Consider the following 23,397-nt stretch of genomic DNA (forward strand, 5'->3'; position numbering starts at 1 on the left):
AATATCGGTGCGTACTTGAATATGTCGTATTCGCCGTTGTGCAGTTGCTGCTGCAGCTTCCCCATGGTGGTGTTGAACAGGCCCACCCCGGTGCTGCTCTGGGCCGTGTGATACGGGAGCAGAGAGTCCCCACTCATGGCTGTCTTTGATCACTGCCAGGCAGCGTGGTTAAGGCGGGCCCCTGGCTCTTCCCTCCCTCGGCCTAATTGGCAGAAGAGCGAGCTGCGGTGCTCCTGCGTCACGCAGGCGGCCCCACGGCAGGTCTTCCAAGCCCACCCCACAGGCCCCCACCCTTGCCTCAGGGTCTCCCAGAGGCAGGGGTGTGGGTAGGGGCACCGATGGTCACAACGGGGACTCTGTAGGGCGCCTGGACCCCAGGCTGAATCTCTTCAAGTGTGTAGAGAGGTATGGTAGGCTCCCCCTCTGCCTCACCTCACTTCTGCTTCTGGGTTTTTATCTCCGCAAGCGGCTGTGAACTTCAGTCCTAGTGAGAGAAATAACCACTTTCTCAGCCTAAGCCCCTGGCACAGCCTGTTTATCCTCTGATGCCCTTTGTGACCTATCACTGTCACATAGCCCTTTGTCTCATCCCCCAGCTGCCCCCTCAGGGCAGGGCCCCCATCCTCTCCCAAACGCCCCATTGCCCCCGCGGAGGACAGGCCCATCCTGCCAGGGACTGAGGTGGGTACCAGAATAAAAATGTCTTCAACTGGGAAAATTTTGTGTGGGTCCTTTTTCTTTTCCTCCCCCAGATTCAGCTACTGGATGAAATCTATAGGAATGTAAGATGATGGGATAAATTTGAACCATTTAAGCTCATGGTTTAATTGGATCAAGTAACGTAGAGCTGGCGGTTGCGATCCTTAGTCTGTCCTTTCATAAAATCTCAGTAAACGTTGGCGATGGTGATTTTTAATAATAACATTAAAAATTGGTAGGAGGAGGCAAGAAAAGATAGAGACAGACAGAAGACTACATTAAATATTTAGGGGTTCTGGCTGCTAAGATCAGGAAAGGAACCTCAGATCCAGAACTGCCCTCCAAGCCCAGAAACCGTGAGGTCTCGCCGGTCCGGAGCCTGTGCTCCGCAACGGGAGAGGCCACAGCAGGGGGAGGCCCGCATACCACAAAAAAAAAAAAAAAAAAAAAAAAAAAAAATCTCAGTAAACGTTGACGATGATTTTTAATAATAACATTAAAAATTGCTTCTCCTAGGCACCATGCTGCGTTCTTCACATACAGTCGTAAGAATCCACTGAGTTTGGTACTGTTAACTACTGTTCCCAGTTTACAGGTGAAGAAATTGAGGTTGTATCTCCTGTTTAAATAACCAGAGCTAATGGTAGCAGAGGCACTATCTGAATGTAGGTCTACCTGATTCTAAAGCCTTTGTTCTGAACCACTAGAGTACTTAGCCTCACAAAGAAAGCTTGGCCCAGCCAAATGTTTTCAAACTGGACTGATTTAACTACCTTTAAGAAGACCTATTTGGTGCATTATTAGAAGTTGCATAATTAATTCTATGTGTGTATATATGTTCTGGAGAGAACCCAAGACAGCAATTGGGCTGACGTGGGGATTAAATTATCCAGGGGATCACTCAGATCCTCCCTTCCTTTATGCTTGTGCAAACAGCCTGTGTGTGGAAACCTAGTTATTCTTATGACATGTCCTCCCCCGGTGAAATGGGGGGTGAGTAGCCCGAGATGTAAGCTTGATTCCAAGAGCCTGCCAGATGCTGTCCTGTCGTAACCTCCCTACCAGGCAGAAGTGGTTTGGAAGCCTTGACACCTGTGGGGAGCATGTACCATTAGACATCCTGCCTCATTGCCACTCCCACAGAGCTAGTCACAGAATAAGTGATTTCTAAATTGTGACTTGAAAGTTCTGAGAAAAGCCCTTGCTCCCAACTCTCATATCTCCAGTTTGATGTTATGCTTGAAATCCCACCATAGAGATTCATTCCCTGAGGATAAAGGCTATCTTTCTGTTAAAATACACACACCTGTCCCTCAACAGATGACTGGATAAGGAAACTGTGGCCTTTCCATACAGTGGAATATTATTCAGCCATAAAAAGTAATGAAGTACTGATATATGTTACAACATGGATGAACTTTGAAAACATTCTACTCAGTGAAAGAAGCCACATATTGTATGATTCTATTTATAGGAAATACCCAGAAGAGGCAAATCCACAGAGACAGATATTAGATTAGTGGTTGCCTAGGGCTGGAGGGAGCAGAGAATGGGGAGTACAGGATTTCCTTTTGTGGAGATGAAAAATTTTGGAACTAGATAGTGGTGATGGTTACACAGTATTGTGAATGTACTGAATGCCACTGAATTGTACACTCTAAAATTACAGTGGTGAATTTTATCACAATCACACACACACACACACACACACACTCTCCTGCTCAGAACCTTTATAGTTAAAAAACATAGCTTTCAGCTTTAGAGAGGTCACCTGTGTGACCTTGGGCATGCTACCTAGCTCTCCACTTTATCTGTAAAATGGGGATAATAACAGTTGCCGGTGAGGATTAAATGAGATAGTGCATGTAAAGTATTGAGCGTATTGTCTCACTCAATAAATGTCAGCTATTATTGGCATTAGTTCAACTGGCCCTTTAAGCTTCAGTGTGAATTCCTTCCTGACAGCAGTTTTCAGTAAGACAGTAGAGAAGCTTCTGGGGTTAGAGCCACCATGAGAACTCAGAAGGATCCTCATTGGACAAACCTGGCCTCTGAGGTTTTTTCTCAGGCAAATCCATGAAAACACTTTACTCCACGGAGAAACTGCTTGAACACAGCCAAAGAGTATGGGATGCGGAAGCAAGGAAAAGCTTGGTATGGGTTTGGGTTTCAGGGTTTCTTCAAAGCCCGTGGGAGAAATTCGGATAAAGAGGGAAAACAGCATTTTAGCTCCTGGCAGAAAGTGGAAGTTTCAACTCCAGAACCCCTGTCTTGGGCCAGAACCCTTTACAGCTCTTTATTCTAAAGTAGGTGTCAGGGGGCTTCCCTGGTGGCGCAGTGGTTGCGCGTCCGCCTGCCGATGCAGGGGAACCGGGTTCGCGCCCCGGTCTGGGAGGATCCCACATGCCGCGGAGCGGCTGGGCCCGTGAGCCATGGCCGCTGAGCCTGCGCGTCCGGAGCCTGTGCTCCGCAATGGGAGAGGCCACAACAGAGGGAGGCCCGCATACCACAAAAAAAAAAAAAAGTAGGTGTCAGGCCAGATCTCAGGGAAAGGCCAGGGGACAGGATGAGGGCAGGAGACAGGAGGGAGGGTGGGCTCTCCATGCCTTGCCAGTGTGACGTCACAACCCCAGCAGGCGGTGGCCCAAGGAAAAGACCTTGTCAAACCAGGTTTCTGACTCTGGCAGAGATCCCATCCGAGTTTATTCTTTCAGAGCCCCCAGTTTCCCTCTCTGTTGAACGTGAAACTAGATGAACTAAGCAAATTGATGGTAAATACTTATTAATCCTTTTTTTTAAAGTATGGAAACAAACTTGGTTACAGAAAACAAAACTATTTTTAATGCATTTGTTAAGAGAACTTACAGTTCCACTGATGATTTACATGCATTTCTCAGATCAATTTTTCTTGCCATTGCCACTTCCCCCTTCCTTCCTCTCTAATTTGTTGTTGTCCATGGCAGCTTTAAAACTGTCTTAAGTTTCATAACGGCTGATTGGTGGCTCATCCAGAAGGTAAATGCAAGGAAATTCATCCCTCTCCACCAAGACAAGGAAAATAGATTATCTCCTGAAAGAAGCGGTAAATGGTACTTCCCCCAGATGCTCTGTGCAGGTTAGGAACTGCCCCTGATATGTAGTTAAAGCAGCAAAATTAGGATGCCTGTGTCACAGGCGATAGTTTAAAGGAACTATACATGAGTTCAAAGGAGCAGGCATGCTTCATGTGCATGAACATTCAAGGAAGTGAGGATCTCTCTGAAAAATGGCATTGGTGGCAGAGTAGCCAATTTTTTTTCCCAGCCTGTGAGTATTACATATGTGCACAGGGAAAGAGCAAGGGACCCTGGTTCTGTTCCAGACCTAAGGAATCATATGCTCTGGAGATTCCAGAAAATTAGGTGGACTATTTTCTTTGAATTATCACACCTATCCTGTCTAAAGTTATACTCTCTCTTCCTCTCCATCCTCACTGCCATTCTTTTCCAAATTTGAAATACCTATTTGCAACAATGAGACACAACCTTGGACGTTATAAGAGATGTAATTCAAGTGAACACGAGGAGTTCTGTGACAGATTGTAAGGTTCAAGTTGAGCAACAGGTGTACATTTTAGGCTTTTGTATATTCAGAGAAACTGGTAGTTGAGGTATTCAGATTTTATATCAAAAGTCTATCTTTCTAAAATAAATTTATTTTATTTATTTTTGGCTGTGTTGGGTCTTTGTTGCTCTAGGCTTTCTCTAGTTGTGGCGAGCGGGGGCTACTCTTCATTGTGGTGCGTAGGCTTCTCATTGCAGTGGCTTCTCTTGTTGCAGAGCACGGGCTCTAGGCACACAGGCTTCAGTAGTTGTGGCACGCGGGCTCAGTAGTTGTGGCGCATGGGCTTAGTTGCTCCATGGCATGTGGGATCTTCCCGGACCAGGGCTCGAACCCGTGTCCCCTGCGTTGGCAGGTGGATTCTTAACCACTGCGCCACCAGGGAAGCCCCCGAAATTCTATCTTAATACCAAACAATCTAAAGGATATGCTTGCTGTTGTGTTCTAGGGTTTGTCAATGAGAAATTGAGCGTCACAAACCACAGACTGAGGAACAGGATTGAAAGTCAAAAATCTCACCTAGTGGCACCCCAGAGAACAAAGAACAACACCTGCAGAATATTTAAAGCTCGAGACCACCCCCTACACCACCATCTCCAAAGGAGAGGGGAGGGGAATGGTTAGATCTCAACAACAACCAATTTAAAAGAACACAAACCAGCACAACACTTAAGTTCACCATGTCTTGGTTCCAATATTTATTATATTGACAGGTTAAGAATACTAGGATAAATAAGTAATATCTTCTTTTACAGAAAATTGTAATGATACTACTGAGTAGGATTAAACACTCTGAGGATTTCACAGAAACGTCAGAATTTAAACAGTAGCCAGAGTCCTCGTGGCCAGTGTGAGTGACTGTCTCACAGCTATAAATTGCTCTGGGCCCGATTTCTACAAACATCTGCATGACAGAAACAATGCCATTACATCTAATAATGCTAAAGCCTAGGCATCACCTGGCTTCAAATGCGTCTCCACTGATTGTGATTTTCAACCGCAAGAAAAGGAAAATGGAATATTCTTTGGCTCTTCCGGCCTAGAAAAAATTCCTGACCTAAGTCACTGAGCAGAGGATCCTAACCCTTCGGAAGCTGGACCCTGTTTCTGCTTTCTTCCTGTGACATTATAACTGAGTTTGCAACAGAGGACCTGTGTTAATGCTTGGGTGCCAAGGGGAAGAGGCCTTCTCTGTTGGCACAAAACTGCACTCAGTCCAGGCTGGCACAATTCTGTTCTCCCGGGGCTGACAAGCTCTTCTGGCCACCTGAATACTTTGCAAGGCACTGCACGTGCTGATAGCCCCCCCAAATTCTCAGAAACCAGATCTGAGGAAAGTCACGAGAAAGTCACAGTGGTGTTGTGTGGCACAAACATCAGAAGAGCACAACGCCTAGTTTTGAAACGAACGCCTTGCACACAGTAATTCCTGTACAGAACAGCATATTTGCTAGAAAGCACAACCCTAGCCATCACACAACTTCACAAAATGCCATTCTCACTCCACGTCCCCTACAAGTGACAGTGGCAGCAGCAGCAGAGGAGGTGGCCCCACCCCACCCACCCAAGGTACAGATGCTTCTTCTGCATGAATCCTAATGGTGGGAGACCTGGTTTTTGCAGAATCCAGATGAAAGGCAGGCAGGACCCTAACCAGGGGCCATCTGGAGAATCCAAGGATGGCCAAGATGTTAAGGCCTAAATTCTGGAGTTGAGGAAAAAGATGCCCTCGTTGCCCTGGTCCAAAGTCCACTCTGGGGTAGAGTGGAAAGGCCTGGCTGAGTCACCGAGGGCCCTCCCGCCTTGAGGGTTCTTTGCTGCTGGGATTCAAGAGGTGCACAGGAAGTCAGATCTCCAATGGCTTCAGGGTTTCGGATGTAAAAGGAGGATTCGATGAGGACTCCGCAGTTGCCCCATACCACGGCTGCTTAGCTCTGCATTGTTCCCTCTTTTATCTGTTGGATGAAAAGATTTCTCTCATCTTCTGGAGTCCTCCCGTTCTGAGCCCGGACAATGCAGGTGGGCCGGTGCAGGTTGAGCATGTATATCAAATGCTGCTTCTCATTCTTGAGCTCCTCGATTTGGGCCTTCAGTTCGGCATTCACACTCTCCAGCTTCTCTGACTCCTGGGGGACAAGCAGCAGAGGGGTCAGGAAGGGAAGCCACGGGCCAGTGAGGAGCGGGGTGGCCTGCTGGTGGCCCCTGGGTGGCAAGGGGTAACAGCTGGGACATGTTGGGGCTCATCAAGCTGGGAGTGGCCGCTGGCTCCCTGCTACAGTGCCCCACAAAGCCGGGACAGCAGCATTAGGTTTGAGAGACTCCAGAGCCTGGAGAAGCCTTTGAACTTCGAGGCTCCTTCAGAGATGCCTTGAGTTTCCACTCAAGGTTGAGGCAGGTTGTGACCCTAATAGTAACGAAACAGCAATAGAAGCAACGGGAAAGAGATCTCCTTTGCACAAGTACAACAGCCCATGGGCGGGTCTTCTGGACCCGAAAGGGCCTTGGGGACTGGAAGGCAATCCAGACTCATGGTGCTTAGTCTTCTGTGAGTCACTGATTTCACTGAGAAGCTCATCTCCCCAGAGAGAATGTACACAGCAATAAACAAAATGTCTTAATTTTCACTGAGCCCCTGAAGCAACTGACAGAACCCTTGGGGACCTGTGGAACCTGGGTGAAGACTCTGCCCTGGCCTGTCTACACTTGGGAGAGGGGACACAGCCACTGGAAAGACTGCATCACGGACTGCTTCACCTGCCCGCAGATGCCGTGGCCACTGGTGCTTCTCCCTTCTGGAAGGGGAGCCGGCTGGGAGCACAGACTATTGGATGCACCAGGGAGAAGGGCTGCAGAGTTAAGAACGAGAGAGGAATGCAAGGAAGGTGTAACCTCTGCCTGTAGATTAAGGAAATAGCTTGTTTGAAGAGATTAATTAAAGGCTTTTCACAGTGAGCCAAATGAGAGGTGGCAGCTTCCTTTTCTGAGGAAAATGGGCGAGTGAAGCCTCTTTCACTGGACTGACATATCCTGTAGCCCGGAGGCTTCTGGACGTGTATGGACCGGCCGAGGGGGAATATGGGCACCAGATGATCTTGTGTTTTTTAATTCACACAACTGCTTCTTACACATCCAGAGTCACATTCATTGTGCTAACAGCTTTGCTACTTTGTCGTTCTGCAACTGGCATTTCTGCTACCAGCTACAATGCCCTTCCTGGGAAAGCACTTCTGGGCGGGGGCTTTCAAACTCCCCTTCCTCACGTGACGTGAGGTTGGCAGGGCAAGAGGAAGGAGCAAGGCACACAGGCACTCACTTTCTGCAGGCACTCTGTCTTCTCCTTCTTCTTGTTTCGGCACTTGGCAGCTGCAATCTTATTTCTTTCCCGTCGCCTCTTTTTCCTTTCATCTTCTTCAGGGGCTACCTGTAAAATTCAAGAGGCACAAGCTTAACGGGAGGCTAGAAATTCAATCCACCTCAAATACGCTGCCTTTTATTTCCAGCTAAAACTGACAAACCGGGGCAGCCCTAAAGAATTCGGGAGAAGTAAATCCCTAGACTTTCGCATGAAACCTCTACCTCCCCTTCCTCACGTGACGTGAGGTTGGCAGGGCAAGAGGAAGGAGCAAGGCACACAGGCACTCACTTTCTGCAGGCACTCTGTCTTCTCCTTCTTCTTGTTTCGGCACTTGGCAGCTGCAATCTTATTTCTTTCCCGTCGCCTCTTTTTCCTTTCATCTTCTTCAGGGGCTACCTGTAAAATTCAAGAGGCACAAGCTTAACGGGAGGCTAGAAATTCAATCCACCTCAAATACGCTGCCTTTTATTTCCAGCTAAAACTGACAAACCGGGGCAGCCCTAAAGAATTCGGGAGAAGTAAATCCCTAGACTTTCGCATGAAACCTCTACACACACACACACACACACACACTCAAGAATGAAAAATCAAAGAACAGTTAAAATTATATTGGCAATATTAGTAAATTAAATTTATTTTACTTTTAAAAAGCCTTTGGATTTTAAAATAGGAGTTTGATATTCAAAGTGATAACTATTGGTTATCAACTAGAGCAAGAAACAGATTTTGTTCAGCAAATATGTCCTTTCCCCTAGAACCAGGAATGACCTCAGGAATAACACCTTGCCACCCATTCCCCCTGCCTCTTCTTCGATTCATCTCTCTCTTCACCTGGAACATCATCACAGCACCTCCTTCCTAAATTCAGGAGAAGCCTGTGCAGCTCCTGGAGAAGAGGAACCCAAGCCTATTCCCCAACCAAAGTGGCGTTATCAGCCCATGGCTTGGTGCCACCTCTGGGTGGAGAACCAGAACCATCCATTGATTCATCCAACAAGTTGATATTGATCTCTTCCTCTGTGCCCCACCCTGAGCCAGCCCTGCGATCCTCAGAGAACAAAACCCTGTCCTGCTTTACCATCTGGTCCTCTGTGACGTTCACTCTGATCCTGACTTTGCCTAAGGACTGATGGGGAACCAGCAAAGTCTGGCTGCTGGACTTGGCTCAGAGACCAGAGTCCAGCAGGAGTGAAGCACAGTGAGCAGTCGGTGATGGTTTAGGCCACTAATGTCAGAACTCTGTCATGTTACTTGTCACTGCTCCAAACAGCAGGAAAGGCCATGGGAGCCTCACCGCAAATCAAAGAGATCCTGAGACGCCACGATCACCTCACCTCTGACTTTGGATTAGATGACACTGACTTAAGGTTGGGCTGAGATAGAGGCTTCACAACGTAGGGAAGCAAAGCCCAAGGGGGAAATACGACGAGAGGCATTTCTACCTTTTATGTCTTGGATCCCAGAACCACACAGGCAGACATTGGGTTTATATTAAACTACCTTTGAATCTCAGCTTCACTGCCTATTAGCTGTGAGACCTTGTGCAAGTTACTATGCTCTTTTGAGCCTCAGTTTCCTCATTTGTAAAATGGGGTCAATAATCTTACCTACCCAATAGGGTTGTGATGAGGGTCAAATTAGTTAATATATGTAAAGCCCTCTGCACAGGGTTTAGGTGCTATGGAAGCTTTAGTTATTATCATCATTAACCTCATCATCAATGTCTTCAGCAAGTCTAGAATTTCCTTTGCAACTAACTCTACAGATATTTTTGGATAGGGGGGAGGATTCAAAGTATTCTCATCAGAGGAAGTACTTGAAAGTAGAGCAAATCTCAGAGTCACAAACTGTCAGACATGGAAAAGCCTTTCTGAAGGCCATTTAGATCAATCCCCTCACTTTATTGATGTGCAAATGAGGCACTGAGTGGCCAAAAGTAATGTGCCAAGGGAAGCCCAGGAATCACCAGCTCATGGTCAGCAGACCAGTAGGCTACAACACTGGATGTAAAACCCAGGCTTGTGGCTCCCAGTCCTGTGTCCTCTCTTGGCCACAGCTGCCTCATTCCACCATGCTGCGTTCCCAGAGGTGCCTGGGATCTGGAGAGGAGGCTCACGCTGCCCAGACACACAGGATGCCCGTGGGTTTCACAGGCTCAGTGCCTTAAGTGGAGAATTACAGCCACCAAGGAGACCAGAACATTCAGCTAGGTCATTTGGTGCATTCTCTTCCCAGTAGAAAAATCTACTTGTTAAACTGACCTAAGATCAGAAGGTCATTTGATGAACAAAAAATCACAGTACATGAGTTGGATGACTTTAAGAAGTGCTTCCATGAAGCTGGCTGCCTGCTTCTTCCTCTAGAGAGCCCTCCAAATATCCCTCCAAAATGCTTTCCTTCCTTCCATGGCACCCCACTACTTCCACTGCATCCTGTAATTTCAAGATTTAATTAGAAAATTTTTTAAAAAATTTTGTCCTTGAGTGTCCCATGTTCTACCCTGCACTTTCCAATATTGGACTGGGCACCAGTGACTTGCCCTGAGGTTAACTTGGGTACAGCCAATGCCCCTAATGCTGCCTTAAGGATATAGCATCATATAGTAGTCCTGCCTACCATTCACTGAATGCTAACGCTCTCAGCCAGGCCCTCTGCTAGACCCTTAACAAGTGCCATCTCATTTAACCCTTAGATCAGTTCTATACAGGAGTCATGATTTACCCACCCACCCCCCTCCCTCCGTTTCATAGAATCATAAAGACTCCTGACCGACTTCCTTTAAAACTCAGTTCTTTTCTGGCCAGGTCCACTACTTCTTGCCTAAAGGCAGTGATCATGCCAGTTAAGTGAGCTTGAAACACTCCCATCATTCATCCATGAGGGGGAGGCCGACAAAACAGCTGAGACCTCAGCTCTGAAGTCCTCGAACCACCACAGCATTGCCAGCAAGCACCTCCCAAACTTCTCACCATGCCTGTTACTCCAGGTGCCTTATTAAAGGCTGCCGAGTGGAGAACAGCACAAGTGTCAGAGACAGAAGTGAACTTGGAGCAGAACCTGTACCGAGGCTGTGAGCATGGCCGACTGGTCCTTGCTTCACAGCCTGGCCGCCTGTGTTCTCATAGTGATGAAAACAATCACCACACTCTTCTTCTTCAGAACAACTGGACACAGAAGGTGATCTCATACAGACAGACTCATGGCTTTCAATACCATCCATACGCTGATGGCTTCCAACTCTGTATCTCTGGCCCCGACTCTCCTCTCAGCTCCAGACCCACGTATCCAACTACCTCCTTCACACCTCCGCTGGGGCATTGAACAGGATGGACGCCTGCTCTTGGACGCCTGCTCTTGTCCCACCCAATGTCCTGCAGTCCCAACCTCAGCAGCAAATAGGCTCTCCATCTTTACTGCTGGTCAGGCCAGAAATTTTGGAGTCACCATTGACTCCTATTTGGAGTCATACCCGATGTATGACTGCGGGAAATCAGCTGTGCCATCAAGACAGATCCAGAAGCTGACAACTTCTCAGCACCTCACGGCCCTCATCCTGATGCAGACCCTCTCGTGTCGGTACCCTGCTTCTGCCCTCGCTGCTACTGCCCGTTACACGACAGCCAGGGTAATCGTTTAGGAGTATTATGTTAGACCACGTCGCTCCTGTGCTCAGAAACCCTGCCAGGGGCTCCCCACCTCACTCTGAGTACACGGCGTGTCTTTACAATAGCCTACAACACCCAACGTGATCTGGCCTCCACCCGTGAGCTCAGCGCCTGCCTCACTCCCCACCCCACACGTGACCCCAGCCACTTGGCCCTCCTTGCTGCTGGTCCTGTGCACTCAGCACACCCCTCCCTCAGTGCCCTTATTCTTGATCTTTTGCCAGATACCCATATGACCCTTATCTGCTCCTCCTTGGAGTCTCTGCTCAGAGACTCTTATCAGTGAAGCCTCCCCTGAACTCCTGGTTTAAAACAGCAACCCCACTCCTGCCCCACTCCCCTGTCACCCTTTGCTGCTTTATTTTTCTCCTTTGCCTGTCTCTCTTTTATGTATTTACTTATCTTGTGTGTTGTGTGTCTCCTCCCAGTGGAAGGTAAGCTCCCTGTGAGGGCAGTGATTTTGTTTTATTCATGGCCGAAGCCCCCTGCCTAGAGCATGCCTGGCGCATGGTAGGTGTGCAATAAGTAAGTGCAGAAAGAAAGGGCGCCCCTGGGAGAACCTACCTCGGCTTTGGTGACTGACATCTCGAGGGGTCTGCCGCTGACGGTGACTGACTCCAGCGCCGAGGACATCCGGTGGCAGAGGTGCTTGCTCTGGATGGCGAACCTCAGCTCTTCCTTGACAAAGGGTGTCAGGTTAGCAAAATCCTCAAACACCAGTGACCCAGGAGGGGACAGGCAGGGGACGATGGCAGAGGCACTGACTTCCGAGGCAGAGACCTGGCCTGGGTGTTGAAGCATCATTTTGCTGAAAGACACATCAAAACCCAAACTACTTCAGGGATTTGGGGGCGTGGGATCAAGGACCCCCCGCACATGCGACCTCCAATACCTGAGCCCCACCCCCAGAAGAAAGGTCCTATTAGCCCTCCGCCTTCTGCTTTGTTTTCATTTCACACCATCCTCATCTTGAGTAAAACAGGTTCTTAAAATACACAGCTCAGTGATGTGGATAAAATGCCTAGTTGAAGTTTATAAGGGGTGGCGTTTCAGGCTATTCTGAATTCACAAGAGCTATTAGTATTGGCTGGTGTGCATATATGCAAATGTAGCCTCAAACAGTCCTGAAAGAGGAAGAGTGTTAAAAAAAAAAATCAGTGAGACTATTATGTAACCCCATTTGCAGTCTCCTTTTCAAAAAAAAAAACAACTTGGAAGGTATTTGAAATCAAGTTGAATCTATCAGTGAGTGGAAGTAAAAGCAAGGAGTGGGGGACCCTTGAATTTAGCAAATGTATCTCTGAAGCTTCCCCCTTGGGAAGTTGGATCCAAGTCATTGAGAATGAGGACAGTAACTGTAGCAGGTGCATTTCTTCGCCCCAGTTTGGCTGGGGTGTGGGAATTCAGGCCACAAGGGACTAGAGCAGTCCTTTCTTAAGGTAAAGGTTGGTGAAGCAAAAGACCTCAGAGTAAAGAAAAGTGAGGAGCTCAGAATTTGGACCTCTTTTGGGGAGTGTTGTTCAGCCCTGTGATGTTTGGAAGGGCTTGGGCTGGGCTCAGAGGGGGCCTGGGAATGGCTCTGGCACTAAGGAGTGGTGTGACCTGAGCTCTCTGAGTCTCAGCCTTTATGTGACAAATGTCTGGGAGCTCCTACAGTACCGGGATGGAGTCTCCGCTGTTGCTCTTTCCAGAGCCTGACCCAGCCCCTGGCACCGGCTTCTCCCAATGCCTGCTGACTGCTGGAGACTATCTGACTGAATACATGAAATGAGGAAGGGGCGGTCAAATCAAATGGCCTCTGAGGTCCCATCTACCCCCTATCATTCTACAGCCCAGGGAAGACAAAGGGACAAAAAAAAAAAAAAAAAAGCAAGCAAGAAAGGGCAGAAATAGTAATGGTTCCATGGTCCCAGTTTGGAATAGCCCTCCATAAATCTCCTCCTGCCCTCCAGCAGTGGCCATCACCCCCATCCCTGCTTTCAGCTCTCCAGGGGCGATGAGTGTGGGGCTTCTCAGGGCAGGCGGTCCCCTTAGAGCATCCCTCTTAATCTGGGGACCTGAGGTCATTAGCTAAATCCAGACAGACAAGAAGCCCTTTGGCAAGTCGCTAACATTTCACAAGTGCCTCCTTCATTCCAGAAACCTTATGTGCCTTATTTCACTTAATCTTCATGAGAACCCAGTTAGGTCCTAGTCCCATTTTATGGATGAAGTAACTAAAATTTAGACAAGCTAAATAATTTGTCCAAAGTCATAGAGTTAGTATGAGGCAGCGTCAGGATTTGGAATTAAGTTTGACTCCAGAACTCATGCCCTTAATTTACAGAACATAGAATATTATTCTAAATTGTAAAAGCAAACAAAAAGCCAGAGCAAACTTTTCTTGAGGGTTGGGAGTAGGCATGGGGATGGGTGAGGGTCCTGGAACTGAAGTGATGGAGGGGAGACTAAGCAAAGAGCCATGGGGAAAATGTGAACTCTCTATTGAATTCCTGAGCTTTCTTTGCCTGGGTGCACACTCAGACTGCTGCCTGCATTCAGGGAGTATGTGTTACTGAATCTTTTATCCAGGAATTCCCAGTCTGGGGTCAGAACATCAAGATTTGAGGCTCACTTCCTTATGCGTCATCATCTTACCTCCCAGAGCCTTCTCTCTCCTCTGTAGAAGAAGTCTAAAAACAATCACCCTATTTTCCCAGAGTTGTGCAAGGCATTGAAGAAATAATACCTGAATATGCCCTGGAAAATATAATGCAACTAGGAAATATGTTATTATTGGGCCTCCCAGGGATCTGTCCAGCCCAGGGCTGGCTCTCCAACAGACGCTCTGGGGGGTCCAGGTGGGTGGGTGGTTGGTCACTGTCTTTGATCTCAAACACTTCTGAATACAACACCCTGACCTCTACATCCCCCCTTAAGATCCAAGATACACTGATGGTGGCAAGAATTCCAGGCCAATGAACGCCACCATTGTTGACTATTCAGAGAAACCCAGGAAATGTATGTGATTCTCTTCCCAAAGCCCTATGTCATGAGTCAGAACTGATATTCTTCTATCAGTTGAATCCTGTAATCTTAGGACGCGGGCAGGAGACTTTTCCCATAAACTCTGAGAAACCAGCTTTCCAAAGCCAGAGGCTTAAGATTCTCCCATGCAGTTGTGTTTTCCCTCCCTTTCCAACATTATTAAAAACCCAGTTGTTCAGGGATGGAATTCAGAGCTACCACTGGGCTGGCCTTTGTCTGAAGGACTGCATGGCTCCCTTCTACACAGGCAGTTTGAATTCCACCACAGTTGAGCGTAGTTCCATTTCCCTCCCAAGTTTATTAATGAGCTTTCAGGGCTTGGGGTCTGCTGTGTGGGATTTTTTCCCCCTTCTTAGTGTAAATTCAGCAGTCCTGATGAAAGAAACTGAAGAATGCCAGTGGTATGGAATGTTTTATGAAAAGCATTGGGTTGGCTTACTTCAGGATGGAAACAGGTTGTAAAAATGTTTAAAAGCCATTCAGAAAGTAAAGCACTTGTAACTGTAACGATTTGGGTTTTTCCTGCACTCAGCTAAAGTTCAGTTTCTTGAGATACTTTCTAGTTATTTGTTGCCTCATTCTCTTAAAATGTGATCAGCCTAGACTCAGGCTGTGCCCCTACAAGAAAAATGAAGTTCAACCTTCAGTTTTTCAGAAATTGAGACCCTTGAACATCCCCCTTTGAAGAAAAAATTTTAGAGGATTTTCTGAGCTGACTTTCTATACTGACCTTAAAATTGTCCAGACTTATTACAAAGAACCTGCATTTTGCTTCTGCTTCATTATCTCTAATCAGAAATCGTGTCATATAATCGGTAGTTTCATCATTTTCAAGAAAGTGAAACTTTACTCATGTATTTCTTTAACTGGAAATTCAGCTCCCAGATTTTATTTCCTAGTAGCTGCTACTACCTTGAATTTTCTCTTTTAATTTTCATTTCTTTCCACTAAGCACTGCTCATAAAACATCTTATAGTAGGTAGCCAGTTCTTTCACTAACTTCCTGTCTTGGTCTTTCTCCTAGCCCACTGGAAGTGGGTATATAGACACTGCAGTTGTAGGTGTAAGGCTAGACATCAGGACAGAGATGACGCTTGCAGGCCTATCACTACCACTCACACGCTGAGCACCCACTGGCATGCTTTCTGGACCTCAGTCACCTCGTGTAAAATGAGACCAATACTGCCTGCCCCAGTTCCCTCCCAGGGCTGTCAGGAAGATCATATGAGATATGTGAGGGTGGATTTACACACATCCTGGGTAGCCATTATTACTGTGATTCCACTTTCCCCATTTCAGGGGGGACTCATAATGTTGCTGTCAATGAAGTTGAGCCCCATTAATCATGAATTAACTGGAACCCTCAAGAAATTCATGTCAGTCACAGACAGCTTCTTTTGCACTTGACCTCTGGGCTCTTGGTGTACCAGATCAATTCCACCCCACTATTTGCTGGCCCCAGCTTGTCTCCACTGATCTCAAATACTTGAGAAATGACCAGGTCTCGCACATGAAACCATTTCCGGTTCCTGTCGTGTCCTGGCTGTGTACTTCCTCCTCCCCAGGCTGAGTAACACTTGGAACCACTGACCCTGTCCCATGCCCAGCCCATTTGAAAAGGGAAGAAATCATGAGCTCTATCCAATGGGATAGAACACCCAGTATTAGAGTTGTCTAGGTCAGATCTTCATTTTGTAATTGAGTAAAGTGGGGTCCAGGAAGGTAAAGTGACTTGCCCAAGGCCATAAAGCTGGTGAGTGGCCCAGCCCGGGCCAGGCTGTTGACTACCCACCTGCTGCTCATTTTGCTTCACCACCAACAGAGATTCAACACCGCGAGGATCAACCAACGAGGCAAATGGAGAACAGAGCCATTGGCCAGGTAGATGAAGGGTCAGTAGTCCTAGGAACCTGTACCCACCACAGAGGAGGCTTTGATAGGACTAAGACAGGGAGGGAGTATAGAAGAAAGAGGACAATGGGGAGAAAAGACCAAGAGGGGGAGAGAGAATGGTGGGATTAAGATAGGAAGGATCTGGAGGCTCCAATAGCTGCCACAGGTGCTGGGTACTGTATATTATTCACACTGTGTGCCTCGGGTGCTGCCTGCGGTGTTACCTCTGAAACCACCCAGACAATAATAACTGCAAAACCCACCCCCACCCCAGTCTTCATCCAGGATATCCTCAAAGCAGTAGCATTATTCTACAACAAATGCTACATGCAAAACAAGGGGACAGCCATACCAGTTTCTCCTTCATTTAAAGTTAAGAGACAGAGGCCCCAAACATGTGACCATCACCCACACTGAAACAGGTGCATTAAGAGAGCACCCAGATTTTCTAGCACCCAATTTTTGGGGGGGGGGGTCTGGCTCCATCAAGGGATTAGCGGCTCCTTTATTTGTAAGAAAGCATGTGCGATTTGGAAATGAAATTAGGGAAAAGAAAATGGTTAGAAGGAAAGGAAGTGACTCGATCGGATGAAAAGAGGGTGGGGGGAGCAGAGAAGGAGAACCATTCCAGTGGAAAGAACGTGGGGAAGGGAAGAGATGCCCCACAAAGAAGTCCCTTTTCCCCCACTGCCTCGGAGGCCGGCCAGTGACGTCCAAGCCCCCTCATTCAAGTCACTCAAGTCCCCTCATTGGTCCCTTGTCTTTCAATTACAGCCCCCTAGAATCTGAAAACCTTCGTCCAGACAGGACCGTAATGGTTGTCCAGTCCAGCCACCACCCCATGCCCGCAAACAGGCAGAGGGGCCAGGAGTGTCTATATGCCCACATTTCCCAGCTGGGGATATTGAGTGAGGCCCAGGACATCAAGTGCAGTGTAAGCTCTCAGGGTCCTGGCCCCTAGACCACACAGCCAGTCTCAATTATCTGAACTGGCTTCACACTCTCGCTTCCCCCCACGGTGGGTCTCCCCGGATGGAAAGCAGAGAAATCCGAGAAACGCCAGAGGAAGAGCCAGAGCTTGAGTCACAGGTACGAGAGAAAAGCGTGAGAAACTTGGGACAGGAAGTCTCCGGCCCAGAAACTCGGCATCTGTGCCGGGAGCCCTCTCCGCCTTCTGCCCTAGGGCAGCCACATGAGCGCGCACACCTCTGTAAACTTACCCAACTAACTTTCGCTCCGGGCTACCGGCGCTGTCCTGCCGCCCGGCGCTCCGGGGCGGGCAGGGCGACCCCCAGCGGCCGCGCGCGCGACCCCGGCTCGCCCGTTCCTTCCCCATTCATTCCGTTCCGCCCCTGGGGCAGCCCTTCCGCGAGCCCCGGCCTCCGCGCCTCTCTGGAAGGCTGGGCTCGCGAGTGGCAGTGCCCGCGCACCGAGCAAGGAATGGAGCCGGTCGGCGAGCCCGATAGGCTCGGACACCCTGAGCACCCACCACCCGTCGACCGCTCCCAGGGGGTAAGTAAACGCGAGGGCGGAGAGGAGCTGTGCTCCGACGCCAGTGGAGGAGCGGGAGCCCGACCTCTCGGTTGCCAGGAACATTTCGCGCCCCAGGTCAAAAGAGAAAGTTAGTTCTTTGCGATAAAGTTTCTAAAGCGCCGAGAAGCAGTGGTGGCTGGGAGAAGTTCAGCCAGAGTTCTTTCGAAGCCAGAGGCTGGGGGCAAGCTTGTGTCGGGGGTGGGCGCAGGGGTCGGCGACTGGTTACCAGAGGGGCGCAAAGAGAATGAAAGCGAGCCATCCTTGCCGCGCTCACTCGGCTTCCAACGCTCACCTCCTGGCTCCACTCGGGGCGCCCAGGGTCCGGAGGGCGGGCGGGGTCGGGGTGGGGTCGGGCTGTTTGTCTGTGGGGCCGGCGGGCGAGCACAGAGGGCGCACAGCCGGCGCGCGGGCTGGCGGGTCCGCTGGAGTGGCGGCGCGGGGAGAACGCTGTGCAGTGCGCGCCTCGCTGCGTGCGACTGTGTCTGGGAGCGCGTTGCATCACCCCTTTTATAGCCCTCGGGCTGGCGGCGCGCCCTTCTCCGGGTTACCAGTCCCAGGCTGACGTAATGCTATTAATAGCTTCCCCCGAGAACCAGCCGAACTAGGCTGGGCGAAAGCCGCGGTGGGGTGGGGGGCGGGGAGGAGGGGCCAAAGAGGAGGAGGGGAAAAGAGGGACCGGTGATGCAAGCTCGGGGAGGAGCCGGCCGGGGAGCGTTCTCCCGGCCTCGCACGCCGGGACACACGCACCCGCCCGCCCTCTCTCTCCATATCAGGACCGGAGCCGCCCGGGCTGGCCGCCAGATGTGCGTACTCGCCGCTGCGTGTTCCAGGCATGAGCCAATGGTGCCCAAGCCAGCGGCATGACTCCACCGCGCTGGCATCTCTCCCTCCGCTAAGTTGCGGAGGGGGTAGTTTGGAGAGGCGGGTCCTGGCCGCTGCCCAGACTAGGTGAGGCTGGAAGCGAGCAGCGACCTTTCTCTAAAATGCGTGGTCATTTTCTGGCGCTTCGTGGAAATACTCCCTTCGTAGTCAAAAGCCTCCCTCTCAAGTAGGGGACGGGATAGGAACAGAAGGATCATTCCCCAGTGTGGGAGAAGTGCTCAAAGGCACCCCTACGGTGAACCCACACCGTTACCCAACGGGGGTGACCTCTGTGGCGGGGACCGTGAGAAGTCTGTGAGTTAACCCAAGCGCGGAGAGCTCCGCGGGCACTGTGCGCCCACGCCCGCAGCCCCGGCACACCCCACACGGGCGCACATGCGGAACCGTCTTCCGGCAGTTTGGGAACCCGACTCTGAGGCCAGGCCTAGTGGTAGGACCCTATGGGGTTAGGATTTTTTTTAACAACCCCAAAGCGTTTGAAATTGACAGCGAAACGAACAAGCCCGTGAAAAGATGAGCGACCTGGAAAAACCAGAGGCATCTCAGAGAGGAGCAAAGAGTAAGGCTTGAAGCCTAGAGGCCAGGGAGAGGAGTAAAGAGAAGGTGCTTCGGTCTCCGCGGGCAGGGCGGGGCGCGGCGGGGGTCGCTCGCTCTCTGGCAATGAGGAAAAACCCATCTTCGGCTTTCCTGTGTGTTTCTGCGCCCAGAGAGGATTGGGCTGGGACCGGACGGCCTGGAATGGGGACGCACTAACTGCAGCGGAAATAAGGCCCCGCAGCAGAAATCCTTTTCGTCCTAAAGCCGGTGGCGGGAAGGGCGGGGTCTCATGGCCCAGATTCGAGCCGAGCCTTCAGCAGAACTGGATTTGAACCTTAAAATCGATTTCCCAGTTCCGATTCCCCGACCTCAGCTGTCTAGGCTTCGAAAGCGGCAGAACCAGAGACCTTGTCAACTGCTCACGGACTAATATAGGTGAACGCGAGTGTAGCCAGCCATGTTTCGTTACCGCCCGGCAGAGAGACCCGTGCGCGCCCGTGGGGTGTAGGGGCACCTGCTTCCACCTGCCTTTAGGGAGGGAGACGGCCCAAGGCCATAGTTTGGTAATTTGGGGTAGGAACTAGAAGGCTCTCAGAGCCCAGATCTCTCCCTGCAGCCCCACCCCACCTGCAGTCCTCGGGTGTTAACAGTCTTGAAGGAGGGGGGCTGTCTGTCTCTGCCTCTGTCTCTCTCTGCCTTACACACCCACACAGTCCCGCAGCCTCGGGGAATCTGTCCCTCTCCCCAGCCTCTCCGATTGCCCAGCAGCCTGGCATAGATACCCTCAGAGTTACAGGTAAAACTGAGTCCCCCGCACCCAGGTTCCTCTCCCTCGAATCCGAGCCTCACCGGGACACCCCCCAAGCTTCGGGGCCCAGGACAATGCGGAGAGCCGCCTTAGAAGTCCCCCCGCCCCCGGCCCCTCCGGGAGCCCAGAGGTTCCACGCAGGATCCCGGGATGTTGCCTGGGACCTCACCGGGTTTCCAGCGAAGTCACACGGCCAGAGTGGGGCCGTTGTTTTTGCTTTACTTTTCACCCTGGTAACGGGCCTCTTGGCCTCACCCCAAGCTCCTACACTCCGCCCTCCTAACCACGCACCTGCAGGTAAACCCCGGGCTGGCAGGTAGACCCCGGGGCGTGTCGGCACAACCCCTAGAACACCGCGAGAGCAAAAGGAAAGGCTTTTGTAATTTTACATGAGAGTTATTTGGGGGTTATCTACATATCTTTCCTATCTACTTGTCCGCTGCTCTCGAATAAATTGCACCATTATAAAGCGAAACAAGGAGATGGGGGAGAACACTTGAAAGGTACCCCTGACCCCCCCTTTTTTTCCTTTGTGAAATGCCTACGGGAATCTTTAACCAGTTTACATTTTAAACTAGGATTCCACCCAAGCCAGATTTGTGGAGGTTTTGGTCCTGTCGTTAAGGGGAAATTCGGCTTCGGGCGTAGGTAAACAAACAGCCAGACCAGCCTCCACAAAACAATGCACGAGAAGGGTAATTGAGACAGAGAAGTTCACAACCGCTGGTGTTACCGTGGTACCTCCCGTTCCTCGTATTAAATCTGCTTCATTCTAATAATTCTTGGTTTTGAATCCCCAAGTCACACCTGGATAGAAATGCTGTCAGCTGTTCGCAGAAGTCTGAGCCTCGCTCTCCCACTGAAACTCCAAAAGCGATAAGAATCTTGACAGAGAAGTAAGTCCACCCCCTTGTGAATGAGACTCTTATCCAAGGAAAACAAAAACGGCCGCTGCCTGCCTCCCTGCCTCCAGCCCCCAGGAGAGCTGTGAAATCTGCCTAATCGAAGAGAGACTGGGAAAGAGCACGGGGAGGGAACAGCCCCAAGGTGTGTGCCCCCGAGGCGTGATCAGTATGCGTTCTGTGCGTCCGCATTTTACCCTGACTTTGGACCCACCGTTGTCCAGCCTGCACACTCGGTATCATCTAGAGGAGAGGCAAGAAAAGCTTCCCAGACCAAACTGCTTCTCTACACAAAGGCAAAGAATGCCTCTCCCCTCCCTGAGAAGCAAGCCCTGGGTAGGGTTATTTCAGGGGTTAATCCTCAGTGAAAGAGGGTTAAGCAGAGGCTTGAATATTGCTGAGGTTTTACGCTGGAGAGCTGCCTGGGGAATCTACATTCAGACCAGCCCCAGTATGTTTTGCTGAGTGAGATAAGAATTGGAAACTTCATGTTGGGGCATGTGCAAAAGGAAGGGAAAAAAGTTAAAAGGGGAGGGGATGGAACTAGGCAGCTAAAAACAGCCCACTGTGGCAACCGAATCTCAACATCAAAACATTGCAGGGAGCCAAAAGAGGAAAAAAAAAAGTTCAAGCGATATTTAAAGGTTTTAGCAGTTTCTTAGTCCAGGGAACAGTCCCTTCCCACTCCTTCCCCCAACCCCATTATTATTCTTCATCAAACCTCAAGATTGTATTTGCTCACAGATCTCTAGAGAGGCAAATGAAACACAAGTTAAAATCAATCAGGGTACTAGCAGCTCTATCCTCCTGGCTCAACCCACTTCACCCCAGAAAAGGTGTGGGGTAGATTTTTTTTCTTCTTTCTTCTGCTTTCCAAAGCCCACACTTTCTATAAAGTGAATTTGAATGTGGGGATTACTAATTTAAGAGTCTTCTTCCTCAGGAAACATGGGGAAGCATCGTATAGTGGGCTCTGAAATGTGGAAGGTGGCGCTTTGATTCTGGACATAGTGGCTGTGTCATCTTGGATAAGTCATTTCACTCTCTGTGTCTAAGTTTCCTCAGCTGAAAAATGGCCCTTGTAAGAGCATCTAACACATAAGGATTCACTGAGGATAAGGCACACAGCCAGTCCTCAGTAGTGGTATCATGAATTATGAATCAAAGGGGGCATGCTGGGGATACCCCTGAAATCTCTCCCAGAGCCCATTCTGTCCCCCTAGTCAGTGGCAAAGAGTTGTGGATGAAGTTGAGCTACATTCAGGAATGACCATCTTCAGGGGAGTGGAGATAGGACTCCACGAAGAAAACAATGAGAGCAATCCCCATTTTCCTTCCACACAACTCTGGCACACATCTGGGGCCCTCCTCAGTGCAGGGCGGACCAGTGCTAAGTGCCCCAGGCTAGGATCTGGGAGTGCAGGGTGGGCTGGGGAGGTCGGGGTGGGGGGGGAGCTGGGTTCTGGTCTGGTTCTTCCTTTGGTATTCCTGAGCAAAGGATCTTCCCTTCCCTAAGGCCCCACCTTTTCTGAAGTGGGAGCCCTGGGCTGAGCTCTAAGGGTCTTGAATGGAGACCTTCTGCAGAAGCCATCCTACAAGTCGCTGGCAACCCCTCCTAAGAGAGCTGGAGGGAGAAAAGGTGTCAGGGGGAAGGCACTGGAGAGCACAAGGAACAGACTCATTTCAATCATCTCTCTTCCCCTCCAAAAACTAGAGTCAAGAAAAGTTGTCCAACTTTATTCTCAAACACAGCCTGTGGTCCTCTGATAGCCTTCCTTTCTCCTCCTCCTCCTTCTCCTCCCCTCTCCCTCCTCCTCCTTCTTCTTCTTTGCCTTCTTCTCTCTTAACATTTCTAGGGAATTTTACCCATGGACTTGGTGCCTTGCTAGTTAGGAGGGGCTGTGAGAGGAGCACCCCAGGCAGAGAATGCATCTTTGGTGACCTTCTGGTGTGTAGTCCATCTTCTATGCCATAGACACCCACTTTGGACCATAGGACAAAAGCCCAGGTAGCAGCTTTTCCCTTTTAAGAGTGGAGATCCTAGAGCCCTGGGGCATCCGATTCCCCACAGCCAGGGGATTAGCAGGACTCAGGAGACCTGGGACTCACTCGAAGTTTCCCCTCCAGGCAACGGAGTGACTTGGTGCAAGTCATAAACCCTTCATCTGTGTTCCAGTCCATAAACTTTATTTCATATTTAATATCGACTATTTAATATTGACTCCCCCCAAAGCGTTGTTGTAAGAAGCAATGAGATAACAGGTGTGAGAGTCATTTGAAAATAATTAAAAGACTCATACTTTTAAAGATTCCTTTGGGGGATTTAGTATAATTTTTTTTCTATCATTATGAAAATTTGGGAAATGGGCAACAGAAAAAGATTATCTATAATCTCAACACTGTTAGCATTCTGGTGTGTTTCCCTCTGATCTTTTTTCTTATGCATATGATTTTTTTTTTTTTTTTTTTTTTTTTTTTTTGTGGTATGCGGGCCTC

The 23,397-nt window shown here is 49.5% G+C and overlaps 1 protein-coding gene across 1 annotated transcript; it reads right to left on the reverse strand.

The window, feature by feature from the left end:
- Nucleotides 1-4,381: 4,381 nt before the first annotated feature.
- ATF3 (activating transcription factor 3) lies at nt 4,382-18,265 on the reverse strand. The gene is made up of 4 exons (XM_028488471.2): nt 17,460-18,265; nt 11,884-12,127; nt 7,943-8,050; nt 4,382-6,425 (listed from the first exon to the last, which is right to left on the reverse strand). The coding sequence occupies exons 1-4, from the start codon at nt 17,573-17,575 to the stop codon at nt 6,228-6,230; spliced, it is 666 nt and encodes a 221-aa protein (XP_028344272.1). The 5' UTR covers nt 17,576-18,265; the 3' UTR covers nt 4,382-6,227.
- Nucleotides 18,266-23,397: the final 5,132 nt, after the last annotated feature.

The sequence above is a fragment of the Physeter macrocephalus genome, chromosome 4 (assembly GCF_002837175.3).
Source record: "Physeter macrocephalus isolate SW-GA chromosome 4, ASM283717v5, whole genome shotgun sequence".
Classification (NCBI taxonomy): Eukaryota; Metazoa; Chordata; class Mammalia; order Artiodactyla; family Physeteridae; genus Physeter; species Physeter macrocephalus.

Bases quoted from the DNA above. Each gene is read 5' to 3' on its own strand.
- ATF3 (XM_028488471.2), bottom strand. From the start codon at position 17,575: ATGGGGAAGGAACGGGCGAGCCGGGGTCGCGCGCGCGGCCGCTGGGGG. The intron at 12,128-17,459 runs GTAAGTTTACAG...TGTGTCTTTCAG, and splicing joins CCGGAGCGAAAGTTAGTTGG to CAAAATGATGCTTCAACACC. The intron at 8,051-11,883 runs GTAGGTTCTCCC...TGAATTTTACAG, and splicing joins TGTCAGTCACCAAAGCCGAG to GTAGCCCCTGAAGAAGATGA.